We start from the raw sequence: 16,271 nt of genomic DNA on the forward strand, positions 1-16,271 counted from the left end.
TGGGGTCTGTGCACACTCGTGTACCTGGTGGGGCGAGGCGCCACGCTGGAGCGTGACACGGGGAGGCAGGGGGGTGCAGAGCCCATTCAGCAGCCCCTGGGGCTGAACCCTGGGCGCGCCCGGAGCCAGAGCAGACGCAGGAAAGAGATAATTGCATTTGTGCAGGAACACCAAATCCCTCGCAGCTGCGCACGGGCTGAGCCAGGGCCACGGGCGGGCCGGCCAGCCGACGCCAGCATCCTGACAGCTCCGCCGAGCGTGCCAAGGGGTCTGGGCCGCCGGCCGGGGGCGCCTTTCCCAGGCCAGAGGCCCCCACCCCACCCCAGGAGAGCCGCCCCCCTCTCAGTTCCCAGAACGAAACCCAGCTGTGGAACAGTGAGGGGGTGAGGTCATGGGAGGGGCCAGGAGGGGCCGCATTACTCACATCCTGGGGCAGGCGGGCGGGAAGGGAGGAGGCCCGGAGGAAAGGGGCTGAGCCGGCTCCGTCCTTGGGCCGCTGGGTCAGGGGCTGGGGGCCAGCGCAGCCTCTCCCAGTGTGGGGCTTTGGCGAGAGCCCTGCAGACCCCTACCCCGCTCCCCCGCTCCGCCCCCCCCCACAGCTCCCTGCCCTGAGGGCTCGGGGGTCACGCGCAGACGGCGGGGAGCAGGGGGGACCCTGGAGGGGCCAGTTCCTCGCGAGCAATGTTCTCAGAAAACATGCCTTGGCCTCTGGCCAGGCGCGTTGTCAGGACGACGGCAGGAAAACACTAAACAGTGTGCTGGGGCCCCCTGGACGGGCCTGGGGGCCTGGGCCTGCCACCTTGCCCTCACCTTGTTCCCTTGCCCGAGTTTGTCAGCACATGGACGTCCGTGTGCACACGTGTGTGCACGAGTGTGCCTGGTGGGGGGCGTTGGGACCCATGCGTGGAGTGTGGGTGTGTGCGCCCACGTGGGCCCGAGTGTTGGGCTCAGGAGAAAGTGTGTACGTACACGTGTGCATTCCTGCCACGTGTGTGTGTGTGTGTGTGTGTGTTGGTGTGTGTGTGTGTGCGTGTGTGTGCCAGGGAGGCCCGCTGTGCGTTGCGCGGTTGAGTGCAGGCCTGCGTGGGGCTTTGCTGGCCGGGACACATCGCCCTACCGGTGGGCTGACCAGGCCGTGTGGCCTCTGCACTCAGCTGTGCCAGTGAAGGGTCCCCGGGGCTTGGGGGAGGGGTCTGGGGAGCAGGAGCTATAGTCCTGGGAGAGGCCCCACCTGGCCCACCCACACATCCCACCGGGGCCCGTGCACACACCCCCAGCACCACACAATGGCCAAAAAATCCCAAACGCCCAACACACCCATAGGCGTGTGCAGCTTGGACATGGCAGTGAAAGGGATGCAGTGCCGGTCTCACCCCTTGGAGGAATCCCCCCGGGCGCCCCCAGGCTGCCCCAGGAGAGGGCTGTGGGCACCTTCTTTCCCCCCACTGCCCTGCTAGGCTTCTGCCCTCCATCTGGAGGGGCTGTTGGTGCTCATGTGGGGGGAACCCTGGACCCTAGGTCCCCAACATCCCCGAGATCACCCCAGGCTCTTCCTCCCCAGACAGGACGTGGCCCCCAGCCCCCAGCCGAGGGCCTGGAGCAGGACGCTGATGGGAGCCAGGTGTGGGGGATTAAGTGGCTCCCTGGGGCCCGGTTTGGGGGGGTGGGAGTCAACGTCGCTTCTGAGGAGCGGCACGGGGCGGGGGGCGGACTGGGGGTGCCGAGGGCTGAGCAGGCGGCTCGGTTTGCGTGGCTGGGGTCCCGTGTGGCTGCCGCGGGGGGAGTGGGCCTCGAGCTGGGGCTACGGAGGGGCCTGGCTTTTGTCTGGGAGGCTCCGAGGAGACCTAGGAGAGATTAGATCATGTGCTGGCACGGCTGCCGAGACCACAGAGCCGGCCCACCCTGGCCAGGGGACTGGGGCCCTGAAGGAGCGGGCTGCGGGGTCAGGCGGGGGACACGGCAGGAAGGGGCTGAGACCCCAGCTCGGGACAGTGAGCGCTGTAGAACGGAGACCCAGGACCCCTCTCCCGGGCTCTGGGGGAGCTGCGGCAGGCAGGCCGTGCCAGCTGGCCGAGGCATGCGGTGCCCACCGGATGCCAACAGCCTGAGGTCTGCTGGGCCAGGGCCAGGGTGGTCCGGCCCCGGACCCCCGGTCTCAGGCTGACCTTGTGTAGACCCGAGGGAGGAACCTCAGGAAGTGTGGGAGTGAGGTCCCCCACGCCCGGCTCTGCATGGGCCTCAGTTTCCCCATTGACGGCACAGCCCGGAGAGACTCCGCACGGGGGCCGGGGACGGGGGTGGTGTTGGGTGAGCTGAGAGGTCAGGTCCCGGCTGAAGGCAGACCCTTTTCGGGGCCTCTAGCAGGGCCGCCGTCTCCCACAACGCTGTGCTCCTATGGGGCAGGAAGGATCGCCTCTGCTGGGATGGTCGTGTTAGGGACGTGGCTGCCTATCTGGGCCGCCTCCGGCCTGACCTCAGCCCAGGCCACCAGCGCCCAAGTGGCCGAGGCTACAGTCACTTGACTCAGGTAGAACGAACGAGTGACCCCAGCTGTCCGGCAGCCACAGCCAGCTCTCTGCACCTCAGCTGGCTCTTCCTGTACCCTCCGGGCCCTGCCTGGGGCCAAAGCTACACTAGCGAGTGTCCTGGCTCCCATGAGGTCCAGGGATCCAGCCTGCTGGAAGAGGATGGAGGGTCTGGTCCCATCCTTGGGGTTTCCCCAGGCCTTCCTGACACTGGGGCCCCCACATCACCAGGAGGCACGTGGACGCCCAGAGACCAACAGAGGCCTGGGACCTCCCCCAACCCAAGGACCCTTTCCCGACCACCTCTCAAGATCTCTGCTTTAAAGATGGGGAAACTGAGGCCTAGAGAGGCCTTGCTGGGGCCTGCTGGGACGGGGGAAGTTGGGGTACGGGCCCCGGTGTTGACTATTTCTCCGTGTCCCTCAGGCTCGCCACTCAGTGGAGCGTGGAAGGTGAGGAGGATGCCGCCCGGGGGCAGCGCCAGCAGGAGAGGGCCTGGCAGCTTCGGGCCCAGGATGAGGGTGAAGGAGGCCAGCCCCTGGAGCAGCTAGAGCAGGAGAAGCTGTAAGCCGACACTGCCAGCTCGCTTGTGCTGCACCCCTGGGGGTCAGGCCCTGGGCTGGAGGCCCCAGAGAAGCTGAGACGAGGAGTGAGGGGCCCAGCCCTGGAACCTGGGCAGGGGGGTGGGGGTGTCCTTAGGGTGAGGGTCGTCGCAGCCCCAGGTGCCAGCGGATTCTGCCGGACACCTGGCCGGAGATGTGTGGAACCACCCCCTACCGGCCAGCCTCCCGGGGTCCTGACTCAGGCCCTGGTCACCCTGCACGGTCCCCCTTGCTTGGACTGACTCTGAGCGCAGCTGTGGGGCCCTGGCCCCCGAGCCCCTTGCCCTAGTCCTTGCTGTCTGTGACTCACTGAGGCCACATCCAACTTGGCGGGCCGAGGGCCGGCTTGTTCCCTCCCGAGGCCCAGGAGGCCGCTGTAGCTGGGCTGGGCTGTTTTTCCAATAATGCTCCCCCTCCCCCCGGCCCTGTTTTGTTCCATTTTCTCCGAGTCAGCAGCTCTGGGTGGAGTGGGGTGCTGTAGCGGTCAAGGCCCCTCGGGCCAGGTCCCTAGCCTAGCAGGCAGGGGCTGGGGGCAGGCAGGGACCACTGGACCACAGGCCTGCCGTGGGGGACAGGGTGCAGGGCTCAGCCGGGAGAACAGAGGGAAACTCTGCACCCACCCGCGGGGACCGTAGGTAGTGGGGGAGAGACATAGCCCAGCATTTGGGGAGCCCCAGGCTGAGCGGGGAGACATAGCCCTGTTCCTGGGGAGCCCTGGCTTAATAGGGTGTGGCCCAGTTTTGACCTCAGGGAGCTCCAGTCTGTGGGAGAGACACAATCCTGCCCTCAGTGATTCTCTGACAATGGGGGTGCTTCGGCCCAGCCGTGGGGTGCTGCCCCTGGGGCAGATGGGGTCTCCCGCACTTGGAGCCCGGGGTCTGAGAGAGGGAGGCTCTGTGGACGGGGGTCAGCCCCCTGCCCCGCATGTGGCCCAGCCCTGAGAACGTGCCTGCTCTTTCAGCCTCAGCCCGAAGCCCTCGGAGGGCCCTGAACTGGACGAGGATGAGGGTTTCGGCGACTGGTCCCAGAAGCCAGAGCAGCGGCGGCAGCACTGGGGGGCTGGGGAGACCACGGACGGTGGGGCCCCCCCTCGGGGCGAGAGTCCGGAGCGGGGGCAGGAGGAGGACAGGCAAGTGGGGGTCAGAGCTGGAGGAGGGGGGCTCTGTCCAGGCCCCCTAACCTGTGTCCGAGCGACTCCCTCTGCTCCCGCCCCCCCAGCAGCCCCCCAGAATGCCCCCTTGGCCGTAGTGGGGAAGGAGGAAGAGAACGAGACAGGAGGGCGGCGGCGGGGGTGCTGGTGCTGCGGGTGGGACGGGAGGAGTCTCGTTGCCGGGCTCCCCGGGGCCCCGGCCCGTCCAGACCAGCTGCGGCCGCCGGGCGGTTGCTCCATCAGCACACATCTGCAGCCCACTGACGTCAGGGAGGCCCTGCGCCCCCGCCGCCGCCCCTTCCTCCCCCGGGGCAGCGAGCTCCATTCCCACGGAGGGGAGCAGGTATTTCCAGATGTGCGGCCGCCAGTCGGCCTGGGGGGACAAGCTTTCCAGATGTGCAGACACTCTGAACCAGGGCAGGCAGGGGGAGGGTCCCTGGGCTGGGGTCTGCTCCGGAGCCTCACCCGCCCCCGCCCCGGGGGTCTGAGGCGCTCTTAGCACCCCACAGGCCGGGGTCAGGGGCCCAGCTCTGCTCGGGAGCTCCAGGCTCGGGGCCATGTGGCCTCGAGGGTCGCCGGAGCCCCTCTGGGCCACCTCCAGTCCCCTCCAAGGCCCCTGAAGCAGCCCCGAGCTCTCGCTAAGACCCCTCCCGTCACTCCACCACCCCTTCCCATCCACGCCCAGAGCCAGCTGCCTGGCCAGGGCCCTGCTCCTGGCGTGGCCCTCTGCCCACGGCCGCCCTCCAGGCCTCAGTTTCCCCCATCTGTCTCTGGGGATCAGAGCACACTCTGCGTTTCTGAACTGGGGGCGGGGTGTGTGTGTGTGTGTGCAGCAGGGTGGCCCGTCCACTGGGGCTGGGATGGCTGCAGCCCTGCCGGCCCTGTTCCTTTTGTCCCCAACTGGCCGCCCAACAGCAGGGGGCACTATAGCTCTTCTGTGGACCCTCCTGCTCTCGCCAGGCCTCCCTGCCCCCCGCACCTGCCTGGCCTCCTGTAGCCCAGCTGAATGGGCCCTCTGTGAGCCTGCCGCTGGCTCGGACCCCGGCCCACCTTGGGTGGTGGTCTGGGTCTTGGCTGGCACGAACACCGAGGGGCCTGAAATCATGGAAAATGCGAGAATTTCCCATCTTCTTCTCCAGGTTCAGTCCCGCTCCAATGCAGAGTCGCGCAGGCTGCCAGCGGCTGGCCTCCCCCCGCCCCCCACAGCCAGCCTGGTCAGCCCTGCTCCTCGGGGCTGCGGTCCTCGCTGTGACCCCAGCCCTTGCCTTGTCCCTCAGTTGACCAGCCCCCAAACAAGCCTCAGACCCCACCTAGCTCCCACCTGCCACTCAGGCCCACTTGCCCCAACACGGAGCAGGCCAGGAGCAGGGGGCCCAGGCAGCCCCAGACCCAGGAGGCCAGCCAGCAGGGTGGACACCGACAAGCAAGACACGGGCCGGGGCTGGTCCTGAGGGCTTGGAGCCCGGGACTAGCCTCAGTGTGCAGGGATGGGGCAGTGGGCACTCGTCACATGGCTCCGGGGACAGAGGGCAGGCTCTGAGGTCCTTGGGCTCACTTCCCCAAAGAGGCTGGGGTCTTGAGATTCCTGGGCGCTTAACTGGTCTGACTGCCCATCTTACAGATGGGGAAACTGAGGCTTGGAAACGGGAAGGGACTCGAAGTGATCAAATGACCTTCGATCTATTGGGTTGCCTCCCCCCACCCACAGGCCCCGCCAGCACACCTTTGGGAGCCAGGGTGGTGATGAGCTGACCCCAGCCGGGGTCTGTCTGGAGGAGCTGCGTCTGAGCCCCGACTCAGAGCCCCAGGAGGGGCCGGGAACAGAGGACACAGAGCCCAAAGGCCGCGAGGGACCCATCCAGGGCAGCCCAGGGCTGGCAGAGACCAAGGAGGCAGATGAGCAGGTGCCAGTGGCTCCCCAAAGGGTCTGGGCACACCCCAGCCCCCGGGCTGCATCTGTCTCTGCTACCTGCACGCTCTGCGGGCCTCACGGGACGGGCCTAGAGGGAGCCAGCACCCCCGCAGTCTCAGAGGGTGGTGGGGTTGGTGACCCTGCCTGATGGAACAACGCTTTCCCAGACTCACCAGCTCCTGCTGCAGAGAATTCCAGAACCAGAGAATGGCAGGGCGGGGAAGGACCTGAGGCCCAGGGAGGGGAAAGTGTTTCCTTCAGCCAGTCCTGGGTGGGGCAGGAGGGGTGCAAAGGGGTGATCATTTAGACCCCGTAACCTCAGACGTTCTGTTCCCAGCACCAGAGATGCCAGCAGCGCAGGACACCAAGCCCCTTGGTCTTGGATGGGACAGAACCGGGCTCGCCTCCCCTGAGCCCCAGCACCAAAGTAGGTTAAGCCCCAAAGCCTAGTCCTCTGTCCTGGACTCATGACCAATGACAGTCCCAGAGAGGCAGCCACAAGGCAGCTCCAGGACAGGAGCACAGCCTGCTCCTTCTCTGCCAGGCTGGCTCTCAGCAGAGCCTTGTGAAATGCATAAACTGGGCAATGGGACTGGTGGGTGGGAGCAGCTGGGAGGGGTGGGCTGGGGGCCTCGCTCTGGCTTCGGAGGCTCAGTCTCCGCCCGCCCTCCACAGCTCAGCGACAGAACTGAGTCCCTGCACCGCTCCATTCAGAAGAGGTATGTCTGGTTGCTTCCCGGGCAGGACTCGGGGTTCTCCAAGGGAGGGTTGAAGAGGCGACCCAGTAGGTGGAGATCTGGGGGCCCGAGAAAGCTCTGGTAGGAGCTCAGGGTGGGCATAGACGCTGAGTGAGGGGGCCTGGGGCATGACCCTTCTCCTCTCCTCCAGTAACAGTGTGAAGAAGTCCCAGCCGGCCCTGCCCATCTCCACGATTGAAGAGCGGCTGGAGCAGTACACGCAGGCCATCGAGGTGTGTACAGGTCCCCTCCACTTCTGCAGGGTCCCTCCTCCATTCATGCACCCATTTCTCCATCCAACCAATGTCTCTCCATCCAACCAACTCCTGTCCTTTCACCTACACTCTTCCATCCAACCAACACCCCTTTATCCAACCAACCCACTCCATCCAGCCAAGGTCCCTCCGTTGATCCTACACCCACCCCCCCCATCCAACTAACTAACACCCTTTTATTCAACTAACACTCTTCCATCCAGTCTACACCCCTCCATCCAACCATCATTCCATCCAACCCACACCCTTCCATTCAACCCCTGCTCCTCCAACCCTGTGCCAGGAGCAGCACGAGGACAGCCCCACATGTGTCTCGTATCTCACCCATCACCTGTGCTCTGAAGAACAAGGGGGTGTTTCACAAGTACACCGAGGGGAGGAAGGCACGTTTTTCCAGAGTGCCTTCCTCCAGCCCTGCGTTGGAAAAGCAGTCTTGGGGGAATGCGACCATACAGAGGACGTCATCTGTGTGCCGAAGCGGCTCACACAGGCCTCTCTGATGTGTTCCGTGTGGCTCTCCAGTAAAGTGGTCCTGAGCTCTGTCTCCTCTGCAGACCTCTGGCCGGACCCCAAAGCTAGCCCGCCAGCCATCCATTGAGCTGCCCAGCATGGCCGTGGCAAGCACCAAGAGCCTCTGGGAGACGGGAGAGGTGCAGGCTCAGTCCTCTGCCAAGTCCCCCTCCTGCAAGGTAGGCTCCCATCCTGGGGCACGGCTGGGCTCCCTCTGGAAGGCTAGTGTGAAAATGTCCAGGCTGAAGTATGGGCAGAGGGCACGGTGGTGCATGGGGGACGGGGTCTCCTCCAGGCTGGCCCCTGTGGAGGGCTGGGCGGGAAGGCTGCTGGGCCGAGTGAAGATGGACGGTGTCACCTTCCCTTCCCGGCCTCTTCCCCTGGGCTCTCACCCAAGGAGGCAGGTGTGCAGGCCCCGGGGCCCTGGCCCTGCGAGGCCAGGCAGGAGAAGTGACAAGGGCTCCAAGCCCCCGAGTCAGGGCTCTGCCCCTGTGACGTGGACGCCTTCTGCCCCCAGGATATTGTAGCTGGAGACATGAGCAAGAGGAACCTCTGGGAGCAGAAAGGAGGCCCCAAGGCTTCGCCGACGCTTAAGGTAGAGTCGGAATGTGGCTGATGCGGGAGGGCGGGTCCAGCAGGCAGGGGGCAGGGGAGCTGCCCTCAGCGCACCTGGGGGGGCTTCCGAGAGGCAGCGCCACCTCCCTCTGCGTCTCTCACCTTTGCTCTCCACCTCCTTCCCCGACAGAGCGCCCCGTCTGCGAAGAGGTACAAGTTCGTGGCCACGGGACACGGGAAGTACGAGAAGGTGCCCGTGGACGAGGGCCCGGCGCCCTAGGCCGGCCTCGGTGAGTCGGGGGCAGCGGCCAGAGCGTGATGTGTCATGGGTGAAATTTGCCGCTCTGGGTGCGTGGTGGCAGGGACTGCGCGGTGACATGTGAGGGCTGAATACCCGGCCTCGGAGCTGGCCAGAGCCCGCCTCTGCTGGTCCTCCAGCCCACAGACTTGTGCCACCGCCGCCCCCCACCCTGGTTCCTGCCCTGCTCCTGTTCCCCACAGGGAAGCGCAGACTCCCTGCTGGGAGGAGGCCCCATCTCCCAACTGGGCTCCGCGGGCAGGTGAGCCCGTCCCGGCCACCACAGGGCGAGCGTGGCAGGAAGGGGTTGACATGGAGCCCCGGAGCTCGGGTCCCCACCCGGCGGTGGGCGGTGAGGATTTCAAAGGAGCCGGAACCTTGTCCTTGCCCTCCTGCCCCAGTGGGAGCTGCTCCAGTTTCCACCGCCCACCCCGTCACCGGGTGAAGAGTCCGAAGGGTGACCCGCTGCCATGGTTACGCACACTTTTATTAGTGGCCTGGGTCCCAGGATCCGTTTACAGCATCCATCATGTCCCCCTCCTGACAGCGTCCTCCCCTTCCGAGTCCTGCTCCCGCGGCTGCGGCTGGAGCTTTCCCCCAGCACCTCCGTGTCCCTCTCGCGTCACGGCTGCCCCGTCACTGAGCCCCAGTGCTTGTCCCGAGTCAGACCCCAGCTGAGTGCAGACTGGGGCTCCCCAAAGCTTCATGAGGACTGGGGTCCCCGTCGCTGCCCCCTCTGGGCCACAGCCCCCCCACCCACTTGGCCAGGCTGACTTCCGACCTCCCTCCTCATCCAGCATCTAGGCTGAGACCCCACCCCTCTGTCTCCCATCAGCGAGTCCCCCTCAAGCTCTGCACCCAGGCGGGGGAAGCAGAGGTGGCAGTGAAGGGGCAAGGGTGTGGGGCCAGCTCCTACCCGGGCCTGGACCTGGCTCCCCGCACCCGTCAGGCCTCCGTCCGTGGGAGGCACGGCTGTCAAGCCGCCGATGCAGCTAACGGTGCCCGCGACTGGGTCATCCCGACCACTCCCACCCCGCACGGCAACATAACTCGTCCCCCCAACCTTTCTCGGCAGAAGGGCGGGGGCCCCAGAATCCTGCTCATCCTGTCAAGCAACAGGGCTCACCACCCAGAGCATCTGGGGCTCAGCTGGGCCCTGATCCCCGCCTGCAGCTTCCCTGGACCCAGGCAGGCCCTCCCGGGTCTCGCTGGTGACCGCCTCCTGCACGCCCTGCCCCAAGCCCCGTGCGGACACCCAGGCTGGCCCTGCCCTGCAGGGTCACGCATGCAGCCCCATTGCCTCAGAGCACACTCGTGTGCGGTCTGTGTCCCCACCCCCTACCCCGATGCACAGCCCTCCCTGCCCCTCCACACCATCCAAACCCACCACCTCCTTAATCCCAGCTGCTCCCGGCCCCGTCCCACCTCCCACACGGTCCTTCGTGCTCCCGTCCACCCCACCTCCCCTCCTGACCCCCAGCCCCTCCGCACTCCCCTCTTCAGTGGCTGCGGCTTCCCAGCTGGACCCTCAGCCCCTCTTCTGTCCACCCCACGGTCCTGGGGTCCCCCCAGCCGCTCACTGGAGCCTCCAGCCAGCTGCCGAGCGATTGAAGTTCTTGGGCTGGGGGCTCAGGACCAGGATGGGGGAGCGCATGGGAGGGGGCCGGGCGGCCACCTCCTGCAGCTTCCGGGCGTTGAAGCGAGGCCAGCAAAGGAAGGGCAGGCGGCTGAGGCCGGGCGCGGCGGGCACCCCATCGCGGGGCCCCACCTGGCCGCCACGGGACTCGGCCCCTGACATGCGGTACAGCACCGTGTCCCACATCCTGGAGGCCCGGGAGGCAGGGGCTGGCCGGGGCGCTGAGACAGTGGGGGCTGTTGTCCCCCTCTGCTCCGCGTGCCCCAGGCTCGGCTCTGGCCCCGGGAAGGGGACCTCTTCCAGCAGCTGCTTCTTGAGGCGCGTCCAGCCGCTGAGCTGGGGCTTGGGTGCGATTTTGGGGACAGGGCACGGGTGGGGGCCTGACGGTGGGTCAGGGGATGAGGCCTCGTGGGGACTGGAGACCTGCTCAGCCTCAGCGGCAGGGCCAGCCAGGGTGGGTTTCTCCCAGCGCCCAGCTTCGGGGGCCGCAGAAGGCGGCCTGTAAGGCGAGGGTCCTGGTGAGCGGTAGGTGGGGGCAATGGACACCACCACCCGCCTGCTGGCCTCTCTGGGCACCGTGGCCTGGAAGCCGGGGGCCAGCCTGGGCACAGAGGGCTCTTCGCGCTGAGGGCTGGCAGCCTGGGCCCTGGCAAGCAGTGAGTGGATGTGGACCACAGGCGTCAGGGGCTGAGCCCTGGGAGGGCAGATGGCTGTGTCCTGGTCCTGGTCGCCAGGCCCACCACCCTGGGCCATCGGGGAGGGCTCAGGGGTCCCGGCCTGCGGGGATGGTGCCCGCTGGAAGTGCACCTGGCTGATGTGGGTGCCCCTCATGGTGGGGCCTGAGACCTGGGCAAAGCCGCAGGGGGACTGGGCGGGTTCTGGGACCGGGGCTGCAAGCCGGGGCCCCGTGGGCTTGGAGTGCGAAGCCAGGCTCCTGTGCTGGGTGAGGGTGAAGGAGAACGTGGACCTCTGCAGGGGGGACGCCACGTGGTGGATGTCGCGGGTGTGGGGGGAGCAGGGCAGGGTGGCCACCAGCCGCGGCGCCTCCGCAGGGCGCGGGGCCAGGGTCTCCTGGTTATGGCCGGCCTCGCTCACGGGGGATAAGGAGGTGCGGAAAGGCCCGGGTGGGGCAGGCGGCCCACCCCTGCTCATCCTCTTCCGGGCTGCCTTCCTCAGGAGCTTCTGCAGACGCAGGTTGTCCTTCCCGGGCTTGGGCAGCAGTGGTGGGGGGGGTCCTGGGGGCCCTGGGGGGCACCGGCCAGCCGTCTCAGGGGCCATGGAGGCAGGCGAGGTGAGCATTGCTGCACCCTAGGGCGGCGGGAGGGACAGCCGTGAGCCCTGCCCTCCTCCCCACAGGCTGCCTCCCTGTGGGAGGGCACACAGCCCCTAGTCACGCAGCAGGACCCAGACCCAGAGGGCCTGCAGCCCGACCACCAGAAGCTCTGCTCCCTGAGCACGTGGCCCCTGCCAGGCGCCCTCCAGGCGTGAGCGTTTGCACGCCTATGTGGCGGCCCCACCATCATCCCGGGTTAGAAATGAGCCCACGGAGGCCCGAGGTGCTCCGTGGGTGACGGAGGAGGGCTGGGACCTGGCTCCGGGTGCCGCCCGCGTGCACGGCGGGGGCCGGGGGACCCACAGGCGGGCGCCAAGCGGGAGGCACGTGCTGGGCCGGCCGCCTGCGAGGGCAGGAAGAGTGCCCGCCCGCAAGCATGAGGGCCGCCTTGCTGTCGCCGGCCTGACCACAGGCGCGTCCGCTGTGAGCCAGCGGAGAGGTGGCGGCCAGAGGCTCGGGAAGGCTGCGGCTGCATCATCAGAGGTAGACGGGGTGGGAGGTGGGAGCGGTTTTCGCTGAGCTACGCTAAATGGGATGTTCCCGCAGACGTCCCGGCGGGGTGGTCCCGGCCAAGCCGCCCGCCCTGGTTTCTGGGCGCCACGTGCTCCCGAGGACGTTGACAAATGGCGGCTGGGCCGAGCCAGGGCCGCCAGCCTGCAGGAGGAGGGAGGCCTGGGGGCTGCTGCCATGAGGCCTGCTCTGTCAGGCAGGAGTGCGTCGTCTGCTCGGGGAGGGGCCTGAGGGGTCTGCTGGGGCTCGCTCTGGGCTGCTGCCCACCTCGGTGAGGGGGGGCCAGGACCCCAGGTTTAGCCCGGGGTGCTGTCAGGCCAGCTGGCAAACAGGCAGTAGGCAGCGTCCCTCCACCCTGAATCGCGAGCAGGGCCCAGGGCACCAGAGCACAGTATCAGGAAGCAGGCTTTCAGGCATGAGGTGGAGGCAGGGTTTCGGGGGCTGCCACAGGGAGGCTGCTCCTGGGCTGGGGGAAGCGGGGTGCGATGGGCAGGCCAGGGACCCCCAGAGAGAGGCTGCAGGCCTGGACAGGCAGAGCCACGGCCCCTCCTCGGACTGCAGCCTGATGCTCCCCCAACCTGTGTTTCAGCTTTCCCAAGACTGCAGCACCGCCGGTGGCACCTCCTGGCTCCCGACCCACATGCCCAGGAGAGAGGCCGGCCAGATGAACGCTCCCCCGCCCCCCACTGGCCCTGCCGAAGAAGCTGCTTCTCATGGTCTGCCTGGCCCGCGTGCACCCCGACATCCGCCGCCTCTTGCTCCGGGACCCTCCAACCTTTCCCTCTGACCCCCAGCTCTGCCCCTCACAGTTCTGGGAGGAAAGGAACTCTGGCTGTTGGTTGGCAGACGGACCACCTCCAGAGAAGCTGCAAGCTCCCAGGGAAGGCGCAGCCGGTGCAGAGAGAGGCCACGTGCCGGGGCCTCCGTGTCAAGAGCCACCAACACCCGCAATAGCACTGGGTCCCCCCCACCCCCGCCCCGCTTTCAGCCCTCTACTTTGTGCAGTAAACTCCCTTTGGTGTCTCCACGTGCTGGCTCTCTGGGGTCACTGATGGGGGAGGGGCAGGGAGCAGGGCCCGTTGGAAAGGCCATCCGCCCTGCACAGTGGTAGGGCCCAGGCCTCTGGCCTTCAGATTTGGACACTCTGTCCTGCCCAGTGGCCTTCTGTGTGTCAGGCTCTGGGGGCTCTGAGGGTAGTCAGGGTGAATGTGATGGGTGGGGGCTCAGTCGTCCTCTTCCACTGTGGTACTTGCCCCTTGACTGGCCCCTTAGAAACTCCACAGCCCCTGAAACACTGTGCACTTCTAGTCTGTGCCCCTAGACTGTGCACCCTTTGAGTACAAGACCCATCTTGGGGTCATCCCTTCCCAGCACCCAGGAGGTGCTCAGTGAAGATTTGGTGGATGGATGGATGAGTGGATGATGGATGATGGATGGATGCAGGGGTGGAGGGAAGGATGGATGGATGGATGGATGGATGGATGGATGGATGGATGGATGGATGGGTGGTTGGACGGATGGATAGATGGAAGGATGGATGGATGGGTGGATGGTGGGATGGGTGGAAGGATGGACTGGTGTATAAATAGAAAGAGAGGTGCTGAATCCTTGGATGATGGGTGGATAGATAAAGAACAGGTGGATGGGTGGGTCTGCAGAAGGGATGAGAGGTCAATGGACAGAAAAGTAGTTGTACAGAGAGTAGACAGGAGAAGAGATGGAGAGGCAGTCAGATCAACGCCTGCTTCACAGAATGGTGGGTAGATGGCTGGTGGGTGGGTGGACACATTGGGGGGTGGATGGATGGGCGATGGAAGCGGGGAAGGCAGGAGGGAAGGAGGGAGGGAGGGAAACAGACAGTGACGGTGAGGATGTACCTGTGAAAATGGAGGTGCAGTGGGTGGATGGACACGCGTGTGGAGGCGGGGACAGGGTGGGGCTGTCCTCCCGAGCCCACCACGCACCCCTGGCCTGTGCACAGGTCTAACATGAGGCCCTGCTGCCCTCGGAGTCAGGGGAGCCCCTTCGAAGAGCAGGCCCCCTAGACCTTTGGCATTCGAGGCCTGGGTCTGCTCAGAACCTGTTTTCCAAAGTCTTCGTGGTCAAACTCTTGCTGCCTCCCAAGGGGAGCGTGAACATGGGCAGCTTGGAGGTGTTAGAAATCAGCTGTGTCACACCTTGGTCGCCCGTGGCCCACCTCTGAGGGTGCATCAGGGCTGTGCTCTGCCAGCTGGGGAGCTTCTCCCAGGGGACGCGCCACTCCTGTCCACCTGGCTGGGGGGACGTTAGCCAAGGGCAGCAGGCAGAGGCAGCCACATGGCCCACTGGACGGCCAGAGGGGACCAGAGTGGACGGCACTGAGGGGCGAGTGGCGGGTAGGGTGGGCAGTGCCAGGAAAGCAGCCAACCACTCAGCCCTGTTCCAGCCCAGCCCCTCTCGGGGTCCTTGGCACTCGGCCCGGCCTCGGGAACGAGGACCCAGGGTCTGTCTCCTCGGCGGTGGTGACAACTGGCCCCTGCCTTGCAGAACCTGGGGGTCAGGGCCTGCCCACCTCAGGGGAGCCATCGCCCGGGTGCTGGGCCTCTGTCCTCCTTTCTGACTGCCTGAGAGGCCCCGCCAGGCACACTTCTGCTCCCCTGCCGCAGGCACTGGATGCCAGCCCCGCACAGAGCGAAGCTATTACAGGTCCCGCAGAAGCCCCAGGGCGTGTGGGGTGGGAGCTTCGCAGGCTGGGAAAGGCTCATCCCCGAAGTGCTGTGTCAGCAGCTTCTATCTGGGGCCTGGCAGAGCCCGAGCCCGTGGGCTGGGCTGACCGGGAGCTCGGCCGGCACTGGCGCGGGCACCCAGGTCAGCTCAGGGCTACCAGGCGAGGTTCGAGGTTCAAGGTCCCTGGGCCTCGCCACCCTCAACCATGCACGCTGCGGGCCGGAACCAAGACTGAGGGACCCCTGCCCTTCCCCACCACCCTGAGGGTCACCCCTGCAGAAACCTAGAGCCAAATCTTCGGCGGGACTGGGCCCCCATGGCCTCCTCACTGCTCCCTGGCTCAGCTCAGCTTTGCAGACTTGAGAAGCCCACCCCTACTCCTATTGTCCCCGGGTGGAGGCCCTGTCCCAGCAGCCCTCAAATTCTTCCTGGGGTTGAGATCAGTCCCCCACGCAACCCGGGCTGGGCCACCCCGTCCCGTGCCTCCACCCCAGGTCTCCAGCCCCCCTCCAGCCCCGCCCTGCCCTGCCCCCCTCTCCTCCCACCCCAGCCCGGCCTGGCCAGGTGGACCAGGGTGTGGATTACCTGTCGCAGGCCCTCGGCGGCCGGCAGCCCGTCAAGCAGTGCCTGCTCAGTATGCCGTCCTGCCGCACCACGGGGCCGGCACCCCGAGGGGGAGGTTGCCGATACCCAAAATAAAACCTGCCCCATCCCGCTGACCTCAGCGCCCTCTCCCTGGCTCAGCCCGCTCACGGGAGAGCACCTGCCAGAGCCTGAGGCCACTGAGCAGGCAGCCACCTTCCTCTGCTGGCCGAGTGGGGCCACTGCAGGGCCATGGAGTGCCCACCTGTGGGTGTAGCCCCCAAGAACACCCCAGGCCCATGTGAGGTGTGGCCGGCAGTTCCCAGGAGCAAGACACCCAGAGTCGGTGGGGCTGGGTGCCCACGGGGCTTCCCAGACTCAGAGCTCCCTGCCGTGCTTTCCCCACGTGTGCACCTGTGACTGCGGGGCCGGGGGGTGGTGTGTGACTCTAGCAGAGTGAGAGGACCCCGCCTGAGAAGGGCTGTCAGCTCCCACCGTGAGGAGGAGCTTGGCCAGGGCGGCCCCAGCAGCCGCTCAGGGGCCTTTTTTGGAAGTGGCTCTACAGCTGACCCCACCGGACAGAAAGTTGGTCAGAGTTATCCAAGGGTCGGGCACGCGTGTGGCCCGTCAAACACTCTCTCATCCGAGGACCTGGACAGGAGGAGGAATTCAGAGTTCCGACAAGGGAGGCGGGAACGGCCCCAGCAGCTCTGGCCTTGGGGGGCTTCCCGCCCCCAGGAGCTCTGGGGAGGGGCTCTGTCCTGCCCACTGGGGGCCCAGGGCTCTGGCTCCCCTTGCTGTGGAGGGTGGGCCCACCCTGCCTATCTCGGGTCCCCGTAGCCTTGTCTCCAATGTGTAGAAATTGGATGAGGTGCTGAGAGAAACCTTCCAGAAGGCTGTGGGGACCCAGAGTGGGGCACAGAGCCAGGGGAAGCCAGGG

General features: G+C 66.6%; 2 protein-coding genes across 2 annotated transcripts in view; one reads left to right on the forward strand and one right to left on the reverse strand.

The window, feature by feature from the left end:
- Positions 1-13,051, forward strand: part of LSP1 (lymphocyte specific protein 1) — a 35,544-nt gene extending 22,493 nt beyond the window's left edge. The window contains exons 2-11 of the mRNA XM_079709288.1: positions 2,952-3,089; positions 4,089-4,256; positions 5,986-6,181; positions 6,527-6,616; positions 6,865-6,908; positions 7,078-7,159; positions 7,756-7,890; positions 8,229-8,306; positions 8,457-8,556; positions 12,633-13,051. Of these exons, the coding sequence (XP_079565414.1) occupies positions 2,952-3,089; positions 4,089-4,256; positions 5,986-6,181; positions 6,527-6,616; positions 6,865-6,908; positions 7,078-7,159; positions 7,756-7,890; positions 8,229-8,306; positions 8,457-8,546 (1,021 nt within the window). The 3' untranslated portion in view covers positions 8,547-8,556; positions 12,633-13,051. The remainder of the gene's footprint in view (positions 1-2,951; positions 3,090-4,088; positions 4,257-5,985; positions 6,182-6,526; positions 6,617-6,864; positions 6,909-7,077; positions 7,160-7,755; positions 7,891-8,228; positions 8,307-8,456; positions 8,557-12,632) is intronic.
- PRR33 (proline rich 33) lies at positions 10,141-11,499 on the reverse strand (the record flags this gene model as incomplete). Its single annotated transcript, XM_079709238.1, has 1 exon — positions 10,141-11,499. One exon carries the CDS (start codon positions 11,497-11,499, stop codon positions 10,141-10,143), a length of 1,359 nt encoding a protein of 452 aa, XP_079565364.1.
- Positions 13,052-16,271: the final 3,220 nt, after the last annotated feature.

Source organism: Hyperoodon ampullatus, assembly GCF_949752795.1.
Source record: "Hyperoodon ampullatus genome assembly, chromosome: 7".
In the NCBI taxonomy this organism is placed as follows: Eukaryota; Metazoa; Chordata; class Mammalia; order Artiodactyla; family Ziphiidae; genus Hyperoodon; species Hyperoodon ampullatus.